The sequence below is a fragment of the Rana temporaria genome, chromosome 2 (assembly GCF_905171775.1).
Source record: "Rana temporaria chromosome 2, aRanTem1.1, whole genome shotgun sequence".
Lineage (NCBI taxonomy): Eukaryota > Metazoa > Chordata > Amphibia > Anura > Ranidae > Rana > Rana temporaria.
This window is the reverse complement of record NC_053490.1, coordinates 56553789-56572740: the sequence shown is the minus strand read 5'-3', so window position 1 is coordinate 56572740 and position 18952 is coordinate 56553789. Positions and strand designations below refer to the sequence as shown.

Below are 18952 nucleotides of genomic sequence, written 5' to 3'. Positions count from 1 at the left end.
ATGGAGACACAGCAGCGGCTGTTGCAGGTCGGTTTGCAGGCGCTATATTTAGCGCACTAGCGCCTGCAAAACGACCCAGTGTGAAAGGGGGTCTAAGGGGCTCAGCACACCAGACTGGACCTTGATATTGGCCATGAACAGAATCTGATCATTTGTTTAGCTAGTTAAAGCGGAGCTCCGGCCACAATTTCACTTTTTAAATATAAATACCCCTGTAATACACAAGCTTAATGTATTCTAGTAAAGTTAGTCTGTAAACTAAGGTCCGTTTTGTTAGGTTGTTACAGCATTTAGACACTTTATAAAATAGAAATTGACTGGGGCCATCTTAAGTGTGGGCATCAAGAAGCCAGACTGTATGACTTCCTGGATTTCAGCCTTGCAGATCTCGCACATGCTCAGTGCTGCACAAGCAGTGTAATAGGTTTCAGATCAGGTTTCAGCACCTGTACTGTCCAAGTCACATGATTCTTTGAGACTGGGGAGTGCACAGACTCCTGGAAAGTTACACCCACTACATTCCCAGGAGTCTGTGCGGTGTAGGTTAGGAAGCTTAAGCACCTAGGTGCAGGAAGAGGGAAGATTAACTATTCTGCCTAGCAACAACACTTTGAAGGCATCTAAAAAAAAAAGGACTAATGACATTTTTTTAAAACTACTGGTGTAATGTTATATTTATGGGTGGAACTCCATTTTAATGACCAGAAGAATTAGCCCCCTTAATGACTGTGCTATTATTTGAGATATGGCACTGCAATGCTTTAACTGACAATTGCGCGGTCGTGCGACGCTGTACCCCAACAACATTTATGTATTTTTTTTCCCCACAAATAGAGCTTTCTTTTGGTGGTATTTGATCACCTACGTTTTGTTTATCTGCACTACAAACAAAGAGCAACAATTTTGAAGAAAAAAAGTTTTTTTACCTTTTGCTATAATACATATCCCAAAAAAATGTATTCATTAGTTTAGGCCGATATGTATTCTTCTGCATAACCAGTGTTTTCTCACTGTGTGGGAAATGCTTTTACTCAGGGCTTTTTTTCTCAATAAATAGGTACAGGAAATCCCGTTTGAGTCACCGCTCGTCTCTGTACCCTACCCACCTCTGCGCACTGTCCCTTGGTTCCACCCCCTACCCACTTCCCAGTACCACCTATTTTAGAGAACACAGAACCAAGTTTCATTTTGTGGTTTTAAGAATTTTGTATGGAATTTGTTAATGATATCAAGAAAAGTAGATCCCCCTACAGCCAGCAACAATGGGTCCCTCCCACAACAATAGACCCCCGAGCAACAATGGACCTCCTGAAACAAAATACCACCCAAACAACAACAGACCCCCCACACAAACAAATTGATCCCCTCCAGCTCCAATAGATCCCCCAGCATCAATAGACCATTCAGCACACCCCATGATATACATTCAGTGCTGGAGGTGCCGGAACTGCGTTCCCCCACGTTTCTGCGGAACAAAAGCCCTGCTTTTACTAAGGGAAGGCATAGATCCCTGTCTCTGCTTTGCAGGAACACAGAATCAATGTCTTTCATACTAAAAGAATGATGATCTGCCTTGTTTACATTGGCAGACCGCTGTTCTGTCTGTGTACAGAACGATCGGCAGGTACCGGCGTACATTGAGTTCCAGAAATGCAGGATCACGTATATATACACATGATCCTGCGTGGCGTGCCAACCGTGTAGCCAAAAATCTGTTATAGGGTGGTCTGCAACTGGTTAGGATCCTCAGCATTATAATAACACACAGGCAGCAGGCACTCTATCATGGCTCTGTCTGGCTCTGTCACAGTGTGTCACATGACATGTCTGCTGGGTGGTGCTGATACTTATGACCAATAAGTTAAACAAAATCAGCACCCAGCAGACATTTCATGTGACACACTGCCAGGGCACTGCCAGTCAGAGCCATGATAGAGTGCCTGCTGCCTGTGAGTTATGATTCCATCCATGATCCCAGAGAGACACAATGCAATGTCTATTCACAATCATAGACACTCCCAAACCACACCTGTGTTGAAGCCTTGAAGGCACTGGCAGCCTCACCATGTGATCCGTTTCCCCTCTGTTCCTGCTGCTGGACATTGTCAGCTGAGCCTATCTCTGCCTGTCGCCGCCGCCGCCTGCCTGAGCTGACTCACAGCCTCTCAAGTCTCAGGCCTCGTACACACGACCGTTTTCCTCAACAGAATCCATCAAGAAACTTGGTGGCAGAGCTTTTTTGCCGAGGAAAACGGTCGTGTGTATGTTTTTCATCGAGAAACTGTTGTGGAACTCAACGAGAAAAAAAAAGAACAAGTTCTCTTTTTCCTCGTCGGGAGTCTCAATTTCCTCGTCGTGTTTCCCGTCGGGCTGGATTACGACGAGAAACACGATCGTGTGTATGCTAAGAAACCTGCGCATGCTCAGAATAAAGTATGATACGGGAGCGCACCTTCGGTAAAAGTAGCGTTTGTAATGGAGATAGCACATTTGGCACGCTGTAACAGACTGAAAAGTGCAAATCGTCTCTTACCAAACTTTTATTTAAAGGGGTGGTTCACCCTAAAAACTACTTTTTCTTATTACACTGGCCCCCCACATTACAATACGATTAAGGCTATTATTATTTTTTTGATGCTGTACATACCTTTGTACAGCATATTCACCCGTGGCATCCGGGTTTGCGAGTCCCGCGGGAGTGGGCGTTCCTAACATGTCTGTGATTGACGTTTTGCCCAAAAACGAGCTCCCCCCCCGTCGCGTAAGCCGCGTCACGATTGGCGAAAGGAGCCGAACGGCGATGCGCATGCGCAGTATAGCGCCGACTCGCTGTTCGGCTCCTTTCGCCACTCTCCCGCGGGACTCGCAACCCGGATGCCACGGGTGAATATGCTGTACAAAGGTATGTACAGCATCAAAAAAAAAATAATAGCCTTAATCGTATTGTAATGTGGGGGGGGCAGTGTAATAAAAAAAAGTAGTTTTTAGGGTGAACCACCCCTTTAACACGCAGTAACATGACATTAGCAAAAGCAGCCCCAAGGGTTGTGCCAGTGGAATCGAACTTCCCCTGCCGTCGTATGTGTTGTACATCACCGCGTTTGAGAACGACGAGATTTGGTCTTGACTGTGTGTATGCAAAGAAAGCTTGTCAAGTTTCTCGACAAGCCTAACAAGAAACTCGTCGAGGAAAGCGATGTTTCATTTATGACGAGTTCCTCGGTCATGTGTACGAGGCCACACTCTCCGGCCCGCGCTACTACTGGGTGGGGAGCGGAGGAAGATCACTCTGCCAGGGAAGGCAAGGCAATAAGCAGGCAGGCAGCTGGCCGGGACTTGAGCCAAGGCAGAAGAACATGTGAGTGGGAGCGGAATGGGCATGCGCCCGAAAATGAAGAAACAGTTCCTCCACTCCGACCAGCACAAGATTATCATAGAGGGGCAAAGATAATGGATACAAATACACCCCCTAAGCTAGTAGGAGTGGCAAAGCAGGGGGGTGTAATTCAGATTTTGATTTATTTTTTTATCCCTCACTGACTGTCTTTTAAATTGCTCGGGCCTTTGTTCAAATCAAATTCGGGGACAAAACTGGGGACAGATTTGGTCCAGGGACAGTGTCCTCAGTCCAGGGACTGTCCCCGGAAACCGGGGATGTCTGGTCACCCTTCTCTGCAAGGCTCCTTGAGGCAAAAGCCCTTATGCAACAGGACTATACTGAACAGACCGGCTTCACAGGTCCAGACTCAATGGGCCAGATCCACAGCCAGCCGCCGTAACTTATCTTTTCCCATTTAAGTTACACTGCCGGAAAATTTCTACCTAAGTGCCCGATCCACAAAGCACTTACCTAGAAATTTTCGGGTGTGTAATTTAAATTCCGCCGGCGCAAGGCGTTCCTATTCAAATGGGGGCGAGTCCCATTTAAATTAGGCGCGCTCCCACGCCGGACGTACTGCGCATGCTCGTGACGTCATTTTCCCAACGTGCATAGCGCAAAATTACGTTACGCCGAGCTTCGTGAATCGCGCCGGGTCAAAAAAGTTGCGTCGGGAAAAAAAAAAGATACGGCGAAAAAAAAAAAAAAAAAAAATAACAGCGTCGCGGGTAAGAAGGGTCTACTTTTACAAGGTGTAAACAGTTTACACTTTGTAAAAGCAGCCCTAATTTTACACATGCAACTTAATACTTACGGAGAAAAAACGAAGCGTAAAAGCTTTGTGGATCTCCGTAAGTGCTAATTTGCATACGCAAAGCGGCATTTCGACTCGAAATGCCCCCAGCGGCGGATGCGGTACTGCATCCTAAGATCCGGCAGTGTAAGTCCCTTACACATGTCGGATCTTCTGCCTATCTTTTGGAAACTGATTCTGTGGATCAGTTCCATAGATAGAAACAGGGATACGCCGGTGTATCCCTTTTGAGGATCTGGCCCATTGTTTTTTTTACACCCCAAATAAAAGGAACATTATTTTGAGTACAGCGAGGTTCACATTTTAGAGAGGACAACTGGTTTGCAAGAGGTGTGAAGGAGGTCATCTATGTCAAACTAGAACACCCATTGTTGAACACAGGTGGCGGCCTTTAACACCACCTGTATTCCACATATATTGATGTTTTAACATCTCTACCCTGGCATTTTGACAATTCACACCCTTAAACCAAGCAAATTAAAAGATTAACGCTTATGAAGTCTTCTATGGGATTATGTACCTAGTAGAGTGTGGTCCCACAACTGTCACACCTCCCATTCAGTCTATGGACAAATATCTGCCTTTCTATGGTAATTGGTTAAAGAGGTGCTGCCTGTTTAGATGTACAGGCTGGGATTGCCAGGGCAATCGATCACTGTCTTCATCAATGTGCTGACTGACCAGAATGGTTAGCTGTCATGTAAACTGCATCTCATTTTTAATTTTTACTTTTGTCTACGGACTACTTTTTAACCTGTTTTAATAAAATATACTTTTTTATATACCGTTGAAGTTATTGGTGCCCCAAAAAGTCCCATTAAGAGGTTTTCGTAATTTTGAGTATTATATTAGGGATGTAAGAAAAGAAAAAAGGTGGGACTTTAAAATAAAGCACACAGTCAATGGCGAGGGGTCAAAACATGGTATATATGTAGATCATAATGAACAAATCATAAGTCAATAACATTTCACAATATTATTCATCTATATACATATCGGAACATGATAATACATGACAGGGGAGAGGGATTAGGACTACACCACCTTTGGGACTTCCTATTGCACAGGAAAATATTGATCATCATAATAATATACAAATATTCATATGAATAGAATTGAATACATAGTCGGTTTGAACATTGCATGTAAAGAGTCTTGACGCGTTTCGTGGAGTATTTATATTTACTCTTCAGGAGCAACAATGGCCCGGATCCACAAAGCACTTGCGCCAACGTATCTCGAGATATGCCACGTAAGTGCAAATATGCGCCATCGTATCTATGCGCCATGCCCACAAACTGAGATACGCCTAAAAATAGGCTTCATCCGACCAACGTAACTTGCCTACGTCGGCGTATCGTGGGCGCATACTTACGCTGGACGCATGTGGCGCTCCCATTGATTTCCTATTCAAATATGGAAATGAGGGAGATACGTCGATTCACAAACGTACTTGCGCCCGGCGCATAATATACGCGGTTTGCGTAAGTCGTACATCCGGCGTAAAGTTATTCCCCATATATGAGGCGCAACCCATGCAAAGTTATGGACCAGGGAACACAAGCCGTTGTATCTTTTGTCGTTTGCGTTGTACGTGAATATGACTAGGCGCAGGTTACGTTCACGTCGTAGGCAGTGATCCGGCGTATCTTAGGGAGTAGTTCCGACGTGATTCTGAGCATGCGCACTGGATGTGCCCACGGGACAGCGCATGCGCCGTTCGTTATCCGTATTTTTATGGCGCTCAGCCCATCATTTGCATGGGGTCACGCCTCATTTGCATGGCTCACGCCCACTTCCACTTACGATGACTTACGCCTAAGAAACCCAGCGCAGATTTGATGGCAAGTGCTTTGTGAATCCAGTGCTTGCCTCTCTGCGCTGCGTCGGCGTAGCGTAAAGAAGATACGCTACGGCGGCATAAATATGCGCCGCTGTATGTGAATCCGGGCCAATGTGTGTATCTGAAATGGAACATATGGGAAATTGGATTCATAAGATGCATCACCAGCATAAGAGGCAATAACAACAACGTGTTATAGCATGTTCATTGTGGTAATTGCATAGAGTTATACAGTATATCTACCATCAGCATTCTTCACTCATGAGACTATTGATGTCATACCGTGTAATTACAGTCGTTTTCTTCTAAATACACAGGTGCAACATGAAAATGAGAACCATAAACAGAATGGGGGAGATTCACAAAGAGATACGACGGCGTATCTCCTGATACGCCGTCGTAACGGCGTATCTCCTGATACGCCGTCGTATCTCTGAGATCCGACGGTCGGATCTATGCGACTGATTCATAAGAATCAGTTCCGCATAGATCTTCCTTAGATCCGACAGGTGTAAGTGACTTACACCGTCGGATCTTAGGCTGCAATATCCCGCCGGCCGCTAGGTGGCGCTTCGTTTTTTTTTACGCGACGAATATGCAAATTCCGATTTCCGCCGATTCAGAAACGAACGCCCGCCCGTCGCTTTTTTTTTTACGTCGTTTGCGTTTGGCTTTTTCCAGCGTATACTTACCCCTGCTATATGCGGCGTATCCAATGTTAAGTATGGCCGTCGTTCCCGCGCTGAGTTTTGAATTTTTACGTCGTTTGCGTAATTCGGTCGCGAATACGGATGGCTGTAATTTACGTTCACGCCGAAAACAATGACGTCCTAGCGACGTCATTTGGATCATGCGCACTGGGAAATTTCGCCGGCGGCGCATGCGCAGTTAAATCGGCGCGGGGACGCGCCTGATTTAAATTGTACACTGCCCCTAGCCGCGGAATTTGAATTCCGCTGGGGGAGTAACGATCCGCCGGCGCAAGTTTGGAGGTAAGTGCTTTCTGAATACTGCACTAGCCTCGCAAAATTGCGCCGGCGGATCGTAAATCAGATAGATTACGCAGGTTTATAGAGCCGCTAATCTATTTGAATCTAGCCCAATGAGTTTTGGAAATTCTACAGAGCAGCTTGCTCTTTTACTTGAATGATGAGAAAAATAAACTTGGCAATGCTTAACCACAAACTCACTGTTAATTTGAAGACAATTTGTTCATTGAAAAAAATAAGTAAAATTATCAGTCATTTTGTGAAAAAATCTGCAAGTTTGTGAGTATAATATCCTTTCCAAAGTCATAGACCCCATTCACACCTGAGAGTTTTGTAGCACAAAGCATGTTACTCGAAAAACATACATGAGCTTCATTTGGTCTACAAGCTTTAAACATTTTTGGCCTCAATAGACTTCAATAAAAGCACCTGAAAAATGCGCAGACATTTGTTACAAAATACACAAAATTGCACATGTTGGGGACTTATTTTCCCTAGTAACTAGGTTTTCATTGGCTAAAAATTAATAAAAACCCACCCCAACCTGTGATTGGATGGTAAGAGAGCAGTGGAGTGATGAGCTCGTCCCCCTGTCCTTCTGCTTTCCCTTCCTGTTAAGGTCCGTACACACGATCGGATGTTCCGACAACAAATGTGTAATGGCAGGGTTTTGTTGGATAATCCGACCATTTCTACGCTCCATCGGACAATTCTTGTTGGATTTTCCGACAACAAATGTTTTATAGCATGCTCTTAAATTTTCCGACAACAAATGTGTGCCTTAAGATTATCCGATCGCGTGTACACAAGTCCGTCGGAAAAAATCTAAAGTACAAACACGCATGATCCGAACCAATGCTAACCATAGCACAACATTAGTATAAGTTGCCCAAAGGGTGGCGCTAAAGAGCTTAAAAACCACATAGTTTGTGTATGTTGACTGAAAAAGTTCTGCCATCTGTATGCATACCAAGTTCACGGCCAATGCCCTTTGCACAAAATTCCACGTATTTGTCTGATGGAAATCCGATCGTGTGTACAAGGCTTTAGATTGTTTCTTGTCAGCATATGGCTTCTTGTACTTGAAGCGCCCCCTTACTTTCAGTGTAACTCAGTACCAGACGTGCACAGGTCAGCTGGAGAGCAGCTGCAGCAGCACCGTTACGGACGAGCTGAGCAACCACACTTGCAGGACAACACATCTGTATGCCAACATGCCAGGCAGGGCCGCCATCAGGAATTATGGGGCCCCTTACACAGCTTCAGGCATGGGCCTGGGGGGTGCTGCCGCGAATTGAGAAAGACGAACTACAGAAAAATATATAGAAAAAAAGGAACTAAAAAGATTAAAACAAAAAATAAAAAAATATCCCAATTTTTTTTTTTTCAATTTTTTTTGAAAAAAGGGGGCTTGCCATCTGGGGTTCTGTGCTCACACACACACCACATCCACCTCACATTGGATTAGCCCAAGTCCACCATGCAGGACTTGGGAGCAGCAACGCCACGCCAAGGCCCCAATGGTGTTACTGTCCATTCATACCACATTCACACGGTCATAGGGATAACCTCTCCCCGACGACCCAGGGTGACACGCCTTGCTGGCAGGTATGCCCTTACTGTAGGCCGGCACATCCTTCTATGCACAACACTCCAAAATAAAAAAGCTCATAACCTGAGCAAAAAAAAAGGCACTCATTTGCCCTGTCGTGGGCCAGGCATGGTGCCACGGCTCCGGCTCCTCAGTTGCCTGGGGGGAGCCTCGGGTGGGGGGGGGTGGGGCATCAGGAGGAGGATCATCCCCAGGTCTGCCACTCCTGGCAGTTGCTGGCTGCCTGCCCTCCAACGCCAGGGCAATGCGGGTGAGGACGGCATTAGTCTGCGCCTGCATCCGCAGCTGGCAGGTGGTGGTGTGCCGCTGGTGGCGCCTCGTCTGCCTCCCCCTCGATGGCAGCAGTATTGGCCTGTACAGCCACTGCCAGGCTCTTTACCTCTGCCACGAGGCCTGCTGTTGTGGCCTGCAGCTCCCCAACGCAGGTGACCAGAGCAGCGCAGTTACCACTCACATCCTGCAGGCTGTCAGTTATCTGGGCCGAGGAGGCCAGGCTGTCTGCCACACGTCGCAGGTCCCCGGCTATAGCACCCATATGGCGGGTCTGGCGGCCCTGTTCCCTCGCAAGATTTTCCACAAGGGATTCAGGAACACCCCTTGTCTTCTGCCTAGCCTTTCTGGGGGCAGGAGAGGCTTGGGGCCGTCTGTACGGGGAGGCCCTTGAGGGGCTTTCCCTGATGGGTGGACCCTGAGGGGCTTCCCCTGATGGGGGAGGAGGGTGAGGGGCTTCCCCTGATGGGGGAGGAGGGTAAGGGGCTTCCCCTTATGGGGGAGGAGGTTTGGGAGGGTCCAGGGATGATGTTCTCCTCCTGGAGGTAGACACCTTCCTCAAGGTCAAAAAAATACGTATGTGTAGCGCTAAAATTAATAAATGAATATCAAAATACCAAAAAATGTGTATAGTAAAAAATAAAACACATATAACATTAATAAATGTTAGACACAAATTGTGAAACATGTGAGATTCCTCTGTAGCGAGGGGTGACAACAGTGCCAACTGGCACGTGAACTGATGCACCTAAGGTGGTATCAAACATAAAAACAAAGTCCAACAAAAACTCCTAAGTGTGATGATCCGAGGTATGTAGCAAAGTTCATCAACATCCACAAGTCATTCAAGTGAAAAGGTGAATAAATAGAAAAAGCGTGACTCCTTTAACGTGACAATCCCATCACCGGAAAAAGTGCAGGCTTACCGGAACTTGTTGACCACTGGTGGCATATGCCAAAAGAGGTCAGTCAAGGCTTTATATGACGGTTGTCAAACAGCAATCCTTGGCAGGAAGCGTAGGTCCAACTGGTGGGTAGGTCCTTATATGGAATAGGTCCCCAGGAGTAAGCCGGAAGCTATACTGATGTTGGTATCCCAAAACCAATTGGCTCAGTGTGTTAGTGGTGCATAGAGAAAAATAAAGAGAAGTGGCCACATAGCGTAACTCCGTATAAAAGAAAAAATACGTGTTTATTCACAGCTAACAAACTTACATTTGGCTGGAAGTAAAAGAGCTCTTGCATGTAAATGGGGCGACAGTGGAGTCCTCCCGACGCGTTTCGTGGTCAAAAGCACATCGTCTGGGGTCGATGTGCTTTTGACCACGAAACGCGTCGGGAGGACTCCACTGTCGCCCCATTTACATGCAAGAGCTCTTTTACTTCCAGCCAAATGTAAGTTTGTTAGCTGTGAATAAACACGTATTTTTTCTTTTATACGGAGTTACGCTATGTGGCCACTTCTCTTTATTTTTCTCTATGCACCACTAACACACTGAGCCAATTGGTTTTGGGATACCAACATCAGTATAGCTTCCGGCTTACTCCTGGGGACCTATTCCATATAAGGACCTACCCACCAGTTGGACCTACGCTTCCTGCCAAGGATTGCTGTTTGACAACCGTCATATAAAGCCTTGACTGACCTCTTTTGGCATATGCCACCAGTGGTCAACAAGTTCCGGTAAGCCTGCACTTTTTCCGGTGATGGGATTGTCACGTTAAAGGAGTCACGCTTTTTCTATTTATTCACCTTTTCACTTGAATGACTTGTGGATGTTGATGAACTTTGCTACATACCTCGGATCATCACACTTAGGAGTTTTTGTTGGACTTTGTTTTTATGTTTGATACCACCTTAGGTGCATCAGTTCACGTGCCAGTTGGCACTGTTGTCACCCCTCGCTACAGAGGAATCTCACATGTTTCACAATTTGTGTCTAACATTTATTAATGTTATATGTGTTTTATTTTTTACTATACACATTTTTTGGTATTTTGATATTCATTTATTAATTTTAGCGCTACACATACGTATTTTTTTGGTTGTTTTGCTTTTTTGAATAAGCCGTGTCAGCAGCTACCATTTACGCACACCTGGCAGCGCAGGGTATCCACTCACCTTCCTCAAGGTCCACTAGCTCCTCCTCAACTTCCTCTAGAGGAGAGGTGTGGGCACACTCCTCCGGGGATGGCATTGGTCGTCCAGCAGCTGGCGACGGGACCGCTCCCTCCAGCACATCTGTGGATAACACAAAGCATTCACATGTTGGTGGACCCACACACTTGTCACATGTTCCCTTCCACCCCCTCACATGCTACACACCGGATGGGGGATATAAAACACTTACCTGTCCTCAAGGCCTGGTCAATGGAGTCAAAGCCCTCCAGGCCCTCCACTTGCTCCCGCTCCAGACACCTGGCGATAACCTCCTCCTCCGGGGTCAACCTTACAGCAGATGGTGGTCCGCCCCCGTGCCCCTGTGGTGCCTTCTGATGGCGGCCACTTTATCCCATAAATCGGCCTGAAAAGTGGAAAATTGAAAACTGTGGAGAATGTCACTTGCCATGCTGCCTGCCACTGCATTGGTGGCAGCACTGGTCCATTTAGCACAGAGGGGTGGCAGAGTGAAGGCAGGAGAGCGGTGAGAGATGATGCCATCTCTCTGCTCCCCACCACCGACATTGAGGCTGTCAGGGCTGAAGAGCAGCGATGCAGGGGCGGAGAGAGATGATGTAATCTCTCTGTTACCCGCCGCACCTCCGACATTGAGGCTGACAGGACGGAAGAGCAGCGATGCGGGGGCGGAGAGAGATGATGTAATCTCTCTGTTACCCGCCGCACCTCCGACATTGAGGCTGACAGGGCGGAAGAGCAGCGATACGGGGGGCGGAGAGAGATGATGTCATCTCTGCTTGCCCAGCGTTTGCTTATCTCTCCACCCGGCGGTGCTCATATGCCAGCCGTTTCATGCTGCTGCCGGAATCTCTCATGCCGCCAGCCCGCACCAGCAGCCCAGCTGCAGAAAGGCCACGGCCCGGTAGTGAGCTGCAGCCCAGGGGTTGATGACCCCTGTTGTAGAGGATCCCTCCAGCACCTGAGCCCCAGACTAGGGGGTTTCCCTCAAGGGCCTCCAACATCCTTCTCAGCACTCCATTTCCAGTCTTCCACCTGAACTATATATAAGAGGTCCATACAGTGGACTTGGTGTTGAGTTATTCACTTTACCGTCAACACTGAGGACAAGGGGGCACTCTTTACGTCTAGAGGAAAAGAGATTTCACCTCCAAATACAGAAAGGTTTTTTCACAATAAGAGCTGTGAAAATGTGGAACAGACTCCCTCCAGAGGTGGTTCTGGCCAGCTCAGTAGATTGCTTTAAGAAAGGCCTGTATTCTTTCCTAAATGTACATAAAATAACTGAGTACTAAGATTTGTAGGTAAAGTTGATCCAGGGTAAATCCGATTGCCTCTCAGGGGATCAGAAAGGAATTTTTTCCCCTGCTGTAGCAAATTGGATCATGCTCTGCTGGGGTTTTTTGCCTTCCTCTGGATCAACTGTGGGTATGAAGTTGGGTGTATGGAATTGTACTGTGTTTTTTATTTTGTTTGTTTATTTTTTGTGGTTGAACTGGATGGACTTGTATCTTTTTTCAACCTGACTAACTATGTAACTATGTAACTCCACTGCCCCTGCTGGACTAACCCAAAGTATTTAAGAGGTCCCTCCCCCTGCCAGCCCATTTAGCCAGGATTGGTTGGGGCTCTCATTAATACTCCAGGCAGCTCCTTCAAACCTCCCTCCCATTCTTCTGGAAGATTCTCAAAAGTTCCAGCAAGGCAGAGGTAACAGAGATGCTGCCTAATGAGTCATTCCAGCCTCCCTGAGTCACTCACCCTGACCCAGATGCAGCCCAGCCTGGCTCTCAGCCAGGCTAATTTACCTACACTAACAAACTATGTACACTCCTATGTACACTAGAGGGTGCTACATAAGTATACAGACACAGCAGGTTTGTTGTGAAGGAAACCTATTAGTACTAAAAATCATCCCAAACTAGCAGCATAAATGCAATGTCGAAACATACTTTACGAATATACATTCTAAAGGACACTGTGAGCCCTGGAACTCAGGATCTTCTTATAGGCAAAGAGTTATGGGCTGAACTTTATACCTGCCTACTGATCCTTTGCCATGATGACCAACTTCAACAATTAATAGGGAGTTGCAGAAGTATGTAGCCGATGCATCTAACTATCAAGTCTTTATAACCCCAAATCCTACTGTTCTGATTTGTGAAATATTGGTAAAATCTATTGCTTGTGTGTTGCCGAGACCTACTTTGGCATGCCTAGGCACATGCAAAGCTATTCTCCAGGCATAATAAAGTAAGACCTCCACCTCTGAACACATTATTATTTTGCCTGCTGCAATTATTGTTTTACTTCACTTAGAATCTGCAGCTTTGTAATTAGTGCACACTATCAGACATGAATCATCCTGGCTGCATCTTCATAAACATGTCTGCAGTATAAAAGATGCACTTGGTTTTTTTTTACCAGCCTGAGGAACGGATATGAAGAGGTCTAACATAATCTGGATGTTATGTTCCTGGTTCACTTCATGGACTTTATCATCAGCTGCTCCTGCTCGCTATGCCTTTCCAAGAACCACAAACTGGAAGGACATGTACACTGCAAAGGTTGGTTCTAGCTAACAAACTAAGTATAACATTTGATATTTTAATTAAAAAAAAATTGTATATTTACAACCGCTTTAATATACAGTTTCCGATTTCAGTAATGTAGTCTCTGTTGTCACTAAAAAAAAACTTGTCAGTTAAAATATGACTTTGATATGAAATATCAATATGAATATCAATATGAATATTGATATGGATATCAATATGAAATATGAATATCAATTTGAAATATGAATATGGGGGGGGGGGGGCATTTAGGGGCCTTTATAAAGCATCATCACCTTATCAATGGCATACTTCTGCTTTAACCTTTTCGCTGCCAGCGAAAAAGTTTTTGCGTTTTTTGCACACATGATTAAAAAATAATTTCAACCCTGAAGATGATGTAAACTCCACAAACATTATATATTTTCTGAAAGCAGACACCCTAGAGAATAAAATTGTGGAAGTTGCAATTTTTTATGTCACACGACATTACCGCAAAGGTCTAATGCCGCGTACACACAGGCGTTTTTCAGCATGAAAAAAAAAGACGTTTTTAGAAACGTCATTTAAAATCATCGTCTGTGGGCTTCACATCGTTTTTCGGCTTCTGAAAAATGACGAAAAACAAAAAATCGAACATGCTGCATGTTTTATTGTCGTTTTTCAAAATGTCGTTTTTCGGGTTGTAAAAAATGATCCTGTGTGGGCTAAAACAACGTTTTAAACCCGCGCATGCCCAGAAGCGAGTTATGAGACGGGAGCGCTCGTTCAGGTAAAACTACCATTCATAATGGAGTAAGCACGTCAGTAAGTAAATCGTCTTTTACTAACAAGGAATCAGCTAAAAGCAGCCCAAAGGCGAATAGAACTTCCCCTTCAGAGTGCCGTCGCATGTGTTGTACGTGACCGTGCTTTGTTCATAATTTTTTTTAAACGATGGTGTGTGGGCAACATCGTTTTTAATGATGAAGTTGGAAAAACGTTGTTTTTTGGACATGCTGAAAATGTAGTTTTTTTTCATGCCGAAAAACGACCGTGTGTAAGCGGCATAAGAAATGCAAAATTTCAGTAAAAAAAAAAAGCACACCAAAATTAATTTTAGGGCAACAGAATGCAATATATTACCCACATTTTCAATAGAATATAAAAGATGAGGTTGTGCTGAGTAAATAGATACCCAACATGCCAAACCTTAAATTTGTGTGCGCCCATAAAGTAGCGACAAGCTTCAGTACCCTATATTTTCAATAGTTGATGCTTTAAAAGCCCCCTATAGGTATCAGTTTAGTGTTAGAATTATTGCTCTCATTCCAGTGTGTGTGGTGATATGTAACATGCAGGGATGGACTGGCCATTGGGACTACAGGGAGTTTCCCGGTGGGCCGATGGCTCAGTGGGCCGGCTTCAGTGACAGCGGAACGCCGCCCCCCTCCGCTCCTCTGTCTCTCCCTTCCCGCAGCACTCACCTCCTCTCCCTCCCCGCAGCGCTCACCTGGGGGGTACAAAGAAGCAGGGGGAGGACCAGAGGAGCAGGGGGGATGACAGAAGAGCATGGGGGGAGGGGACAGACAGCTGACTCAACAGCTATGGCCTGGGAGTTTCTCACTTCTGCCTAATCTTGTTCCATAAGGGGGGGCACTGAACTGATTCTTTGCCCCGGGTGAAATGATGTCTAGCTTCCCCACTGGTACTGCCTATAAGACTACCAGTACCAGCCGTTCTACTCTAATAAAGTAGAACGGCTAGTGAAGGGGGAGAGGGGGCTTGGGTGGCAGGTGGAGGTGCAGGAGTTGTCCGGCCACAATGGGAGAGATCTGTCAAAGTGGGCCAGTCTGGATGAAGTCCAGGGCCAAATTTCTGTCCCAGTCCAGCCCTGGTAACATGTGCATGGCAATCAACATTTTCACACGTGTATATGTGGACGTGTGGGGGGGCTCAAACTTTTTGGGGTGGGGATTTTATGTGCTTGAGTGTAAGCAATTTTTTTTCCAAAAAATCCTTTTTTTTTAACTTAACGTTTTGTTTTTTTCGTCGCACAGGGGACAAAAAGTCCCCAATGTGATGTTTTTTTAGGTGACAGGTTCTCTTTAGTGAGACATGCAGGGTCTAAAAGACCCTACATGTCTTCTCCTCTTGGCTCCACTGAATATTTTGCAATGCAGATTGCATTTGTTTTCTTTTTTTTGGGGGGGGCTTTTTTTCCTCTATTTTCACCTGGTGATCTGGCCAGTAACACACCTCGTGACCCCACTCTGGATGAAGGAGCACAGGGGGGACCTTTGGACAGAAGCATTGTGGTAGTAGGTTTTTTATGTCACACAACATTACCGCAAAGGTCTAAGAAATGCAAAATTTCTGTAAAAAACACTAGATACCCAACATGCCAAACCTTAAATTTATATTTTATATAAGTGACGCTTTAATAGCCCCCTATAGGTATCCGTTTAATGTTAGAATTATTGCTCTCACTCCAGTGTGCGTGGTGATATGTAACATGTGTATGGTAATCAACATTTTCACAAGTTTATATGTGGAGGCGGGGGGGGCCTCAAAATGTTTGGGGCGGGTATTTTATGTGCTTGAGTGTAACTTAATTTTTTCCATAAAATATATATATTTTTGTATCTTAAATTTTGTATTCATCACATAGGGGACAAAAAGTCCCCAATGTGATGTTTTTAGGTGACAGGTTCTCTTTAGTTCTCTTTAGTGAGACATGCAGGGTTTTTTAGACCCTGCATGTCTCCTCCTCTGGGCTCCACTGAATATTTTGCAATGCAGATTACATTTGTTTTCTCTTTTTTTGGGGCTTTTTTCCCTCTATTTTTACCTGGTGATCTGGCCAGTAACATACCTCCTGTGCCCCCACTCTGGATGAAGGAGCACAGTGGGGACCTATGGACAGCAGCATTGCTAATCTGGGGGTAAATCTTTTACATAAACAAAAAAGATGATCACTGTAAACACCCTTGTCAGTAGTCAGTGGTTTGTCCCAACTCTGTAACTGCTACACCTACAGAACAGATTATTCTGTTGGAACGTAGCGCAGATCAGCGAGCACAGTATTCACAAAGCACTTGCTCCCAAATCTACGCTGGGTTCCCTCGGCGTAACTTGTCGTAAGTGGCAGTGGGCGTGAGCCATGCTAATGAGGCGTGACCCCATGTAAATGAAGGGCCGAGCGCCATCAAGATAGAATAACGAAAGGCGCATGCGCCGGCTCATGGACGTATCCCAGTGCGCATGCTCAGAATCACGTCGGAACGAACGCCTAAGATACGTCGAATCACTGCCTACGACGTGAACGTAACCTACGCCCAGCCCTATTCACGTACTACGCAAACAACGTAAAAAACGACAGCTGTGTTCCCTGGTGCAGCCATTTGCATTGATGCTGCTGACTTACACCTGCTTTATGAGGCTTAACTTTACGCCGGACGTACGACTTACGTAAACCTCGTATATTAATACGCCGGGCGCAAGTACGTTCGTGAATCGGCGTATCTCACTCATTTGCATATTCCAATCGTAAATCAATGGGAGCGCCCCTTGTGGCCAGCGTAAATATGTGCCCACGATACGACGGCGTAGGAAACTTACGTTGTGCGGATGGAGCCTAGTTTCAGGCGTATCTTGCTTTCAGAGTCAGGCGCATAGATATGACGGCGCATATATAGACTTACGCGTGTATCTCGAGATACGTCGGCATAAGTGCTACGTGAATCCGGGCCATAGCTTTTACCACAGAGATGAGATCAGCTACAAACCTATAAATACTGACATTTACTGACTGATGTACCGTATTTATCGCGGTATAACGCGCTCCCGCGTATACCGCGCACCCCTAAAGTTGCCCCGAATCCTGTGGAAAAAAAGTTTTTTTTGTACTTACAGTTTTGGTGTCTTGTGCGGCGTCCATCGGCGGCCTCGTCGGGTCCGGCGTCCGTCTGCGGCTTCGGGTGTCCTCTTCGTCGGGTCCGGCCTCCTTCTGCGGCTTCGGGTGTCCTCTTCGTCGGGTCCGGCGTCCGTCTGCGGCTTCGGGTGTCCTCTTCGTCTGGTCCGGCATCCTTCTGCGGCGTCCTCGCGTCCTTCCCGCTCGTTTCCCGCGCCGAGTTTGAATACTGCGCCGACATATACAGAGCGCAGTACACTCGGCAATGCTCGGCTACCCGCGCTGACGTCCTGTACGTCCAGGACGTCAGCGCGGGAGGAGCCGAGACTGCCCGACAATACACGAGTGTACTGCGCTCGGTATATGTCGGCGCAGTATTCAAACTCGGCGCGGGTATCGGCGTATACCGCGCACCAACGATTTTGCCCTGATTTTCAGGGCAAAAAAGTGCGCGGTATACGCCGATAAATACAGTAGTTATTGCACAAAATACATGAACAATGTATTCCACCACCCCCACTCAACAACTACTCCTTAGTCCCAATTTAGATCTCAGCTCTATAAATCTGTTTCTTGTAAGCTGTTTTGTCAAAGCATTTTCTCTACTTCTGTTTCTCATAAATTGGAAGTCTTTGCATCTCATGAATCTGGCTCTGGTTTTAATGCTACGTGTGCAACATAGATCAGACGTTTGGCTGGGATGCCTTTATTGCTTCTGGTGGATTTCCCAATGATTGAAGCCTCTTGTGGCCTGGTTTAATGTTTTACAGCATTTGGATTTCTATTTCTGTGTTACTTTGTTGCTCATCTTCATGTGACACTTATGTGGAATTTCCCTCATTTTGAAGCGTTCGTGTTAGTTCATAACATTTTGAACACACTGAAGTTTCATCGACAATTACACTTCTACTGATGGTTGCCTTGCTTGTGTCTTGGTGTAGAATTCTGTATTATTTTTGAGATTCACTGTACCCCCAAGTACACTTTTATTTTGGGTACAGTAATAATTGCCCCCCCCCAGTATGTGGTTGGCATATCTGCATAAAACAGCATGGTTCTTCCACTCTCACATAGAGTATGATTCATTCTTTCTGCAACCACGTTTTATTATGGATGGCAAAGTGGTTTGAAATGTTATGCCATGCTTTCTAAGAATCTCCTGTGTGTTATTACCTGTATATTCAGTTCCATTGTCTGTGCACAATACACTCTGGATTCTGTTAAAGTTATTGCTTACTGGAGCTAAATACTGTTCAAGTTTCCCTGGTATTTCACTTTTGTTGTGTAACAGATATAGGGGTTGATTTACTTAACCACTTCAGCCACGGAGGATTTGGCTGCCAAATGACCAGAGCACTTTTTGCGATTCAGCACTGCGTCAGTTTAACTGACAATTGCACGGTCGTGTGACGTGGCTCCCGAACACAATTGATGTCCTTTTTTCCCCCACAAATTAGGGGAGAA

At 45.8% G+C, this 18952-nt stretch overlaps 1 protein-coding gene across 1 annotated transcript in view; it reads left to right on the top strand.

Moving 5' to 3' along the window:
* Positions 1 to 13379: 13379 nt before the first annotated feature.
* Positions 13380 to 18952, top strand: part of LOC120929032 (matrix metalloproteinase-20-like) — a 65933-nt gene continuing 60360 nt past the window's right edge. The window contains exon 1 of the mRNA XM_040340218.1: positions 13380 to 13611. Coding sequence (XP_040196152.1) covers positions 13486 to 13611 — 126 coding nt within the window. The 5' untranslated portion in view covers positions 13380 to 13485. The remainder of the gene's footprint in view (positions 13612 to 18952) is intronic.